This window comes from Orycteropus afer, unplaced genomic scaffold (genome assembly GCF_000298275.1).
Source record: "Orycteropus afer afer isolate SDZICR_OR568_19922 unplaced genomic scaffold, OryAfe1.0 scaffold00475, whole genome shotgun sequence".
Lineage (NCBI taxonomy): Eukaryota > Metazoa > Chordata > Mammalia > Tubulidentata > Orycteropodidae > Orycteropus > Orycteropus afer.
Genome location: NW_006922062.1, coordinates 1,541,334 through 1,544,346, shown reverse-complemented (window position 1 = coordinate 1,544,346; position 3,013 = coordinate 1,541,334). Strand labels below are relative to the sequence as shown.

The 3,013-nt window shown below is 51.2% G+C and overlaps 1 protein-coding gene across 1 annotated transcript in view; it reads right to left on the bottom strand.

Annotated features, from left to right (window-relative positions):
• The window catches only part of ADGRA3 (adhesion G protein-coupled receptor A3), a 204,825-nt gene extending 202,078 nt beyond the window's left edge, over window positions 1-2,747 (bottom strand). The window contains exon 1 of the mRNA XM_007954828.2: window positions 2,503-2,747. Coding sequence (XP_007953019.1) covers window positions 2,503-2,747 — 245 coding nt within the window. The remainder of the gene's footprint in view (window positions 1-2,502) is intronic.
• Between the last annotated feature and the right edge of the window lie 266 nt (window positions 2,748-3,013).

The window sequence follows — 3,013 nt, the reverse complement described above, 5'->3', positions numbered from 1 at the left end:
GTGGCCACGAGTGCCCACCCATGGGTTCCTTTTGCTACTGCACTATCATAAGGGTGTTCTAAGACTTCAATTCATGAATTTTTTCCCCAAACACCTGTAAGAAGAACCACATTTTTGCCTATATTCCAAATTTCAAAATGCTACCTTTACTGAGGAATCACTAAGCAAAGGATGTGCTTAACTTAAAGGTAAGACGAAGGTGGGGGATCAGATGAGAAAACATGGTGCAGAGCGGGAGTCTGGGAGGCAGACCACACGGCTAATGCACCATGCAGACGCGAGCAAGTCACTCGCCCGTAGTGAGCCTCCGGTTCCTGCACTAGTAAAGTGACAGAGCTGGCCACCAAGACTCTCTAGACCTCAACTAACTTCATCCACTTTATTTGATCTTTAAATAGCAATTTCTTCCCACTCGTTTTACTAATTTTATTTCCAGCTTAAGAGCTTCCAAGTGCACAAAGAAATGGATTAAAATGATTAACATTTATACACTCATCTGCTAACTGAAAGGTTGGAGGTTCGAGTCCACACAGTAGTGCCTCAGAAGAAAGGCCTGGTGACCTCCTTGTGAAAATCAGCCACTGGAAACCCCATGGAGCACAGTTCTGCTCTGACACACACAGCGAGGTCATGGTGACTCGGAGTCCACTCAATGTCAACTTGGTTTATATTTTGGCCAATCAGCTCATGAAAAATTCCATAAAATATTTTTAACTCATAGTCTACCGAGAAGTGATCATCTAAAATACCATTTACTTTTTTTTCTGCAAAGCAACATCAAATATTTCCAAGTAGTTGATCTAATCCAGCTGGAATTGCTGACATTTCAGAAAAACTAGACCTAAACATAACTCAAGTGCCACTGATCCAGAACCCAAATGTCTGCAGCAGCACTGCTTAGCTGTGGGCTAAGCTCTGCAGAGTAACAAGGGGCATCTCCAACCACTTCAAAAGACTGGGCCAAAACACAAAAAAAGCACACAAAACTACAACCCTCTCCAAAAGGTAACGTGTTGTGTTGGTAAAGGAAACAAGTAAAGCAAAGTTTTGTCTTACCCATCTTCCTGCCTCCCTAAGTAGACAGAAAAGCAGTAGTGCTATGCTAAATATTTGATTGAAATGAAGAATGCACAAAGGTGAATAGTGGCATTGACACCCATCTTGGACGCTCACCCGCATATCCTCTTGCTTAAGGTGTGTTAAAAGCTGTATTTTAAGTCTTTTCATAGGTCACGTTGATGCCCTAGCCTTCGTGTTTTTATAGTGGTAGCCTTGATTCTTTTTTAGGAAACCAACCAAAACAACATGGAGGAACACGGAGCCAAGGGACTCATATTTCACTTGGCAAAACAGCCACTAGAAACACTTAGGCTTAAACGTTTCCAAACCAATTTATCGTTCCAAATATAAAATCAAAAGACACTGGGGCCAAGTGTTCAGCTAGAATGAGCAAAGCTACACTTGCAAAACTAGACGGCGCGAATCGAACCTCTCTCACAACGTGAATGACAGACCAAACTTTTCTTTCCAGGTTGAAACTCAATCCGTAAATCACAAGTCTCTAGAGGTGAGTGGATGTCTCAACAAACCCAGTTCTCAATTCTGAAGTCCATGTAACAGGATGCAAAGTGTTCGCCTTCATCTCAAATATATGTCTCATCCTTGATAGCAACTTTATGTTAACAGGTACGCCTTAACTGTAATAAAGCAGAGAGCAACAACCGAACCCACTGCCGTGGAGTACATCCCTACTCAGAGCGACCCTACAGGATAGAGTTTAACTGCCTCATAGGCTTCCCAAAGTTGTAAATGTTTATGGAAGCAGACTACCTCATCTTTCTTCCACGGAGCGGCTGATGGGCTCGAACTGCCGACCTTTCGGTTAGCAGCCAAATGCTTCAACTACTGTGGTACCAGAGCTCTTTACGAGAGCAAAAGCCAAGGGAGTCGTTTTCGGGTCTTCGCGATCTCACACAGGAGCACTCAAAGTCCTCATGTTTTGATACTCTAAGAACTCTACCAACAGAAGTGCAAATTCATTTGCACAGACGCTGAAGGACCAGCCGCTTCTAATACAGCACTGAGTTTTCCCGGCGCTCACGTCCGAGATGAATGAGCTTTAACTCGGCCCACTACTTGTTTACTCGCTTCCTCACGTGGCACCGCGCGGCGACAGAAGCGCAGCGTCCCGGATTGCGCAGGGCGCGCCTGGGAGCCCGAAAACTTTTACTTAGCAAACTTAGCGAAGCTGGAAGGCAGCTCTGGGACAGTGATATTTGCTGCCGCCTCTACCACCACCACTACCTAGACCTTCACTCATGCCACACCAACTGGAGGCTTCCATACTCAGCACGACCCCCTACCCAGCCGGCAGCTCGTCACACAAAGGCGCGTGGATGCCGGCAGGACCCCTCTCCAAACTTGCGTGGAGAGCAGCAGACACCAGAGAAGGAGCCGGGAGCGAAAGGAGCGGGCGCAGGGGTGCACCCCCGGGCTACTCACAGGGTGACCGTGCGGTTGGGCAGCGTGTCCGGGGGCAGGACCTGCGCAAGCTCCAGGCTGCTGCACACCACCTTCCCTTCGGTTGCGCCTGGAACCCTGCCGGCCCCTCGGGGCCGCCCGTCTTGCTTGCAGCCGGGGGGCAGCGCCGCGGCACAGCCGCCGACTCCCAGCAACGCGAGCAGCAGCAGCAGCAGCAGCCGCGGCGGCAGCAGCGCGCGGCACCGCCAGCGCCCGAACGGCTCCATGTTGCGGGCCGGGCGGCGGGCCGGGCCTGCGGGTAGATCTGCGGCGCGCGGGCCTAGCGGGCGGCTCTTGCGCCCGGGCGGGCGGGGACAAGGCGTGGGCCTGGCGGCGCCTGGAGCCTCATGGCGGCTGGAAGACGGGCCTTCCTCGGCGCCGGCATGCTCTTTTGTCCGCGGCCGCCGCGGTCGGCCTCTGGGGAGCAGTGGGGTCACGGCCGCGCGGATCCCAGCGCCTGTCTACGGACAGTCAGGAGCACCGCCTCCTCCGC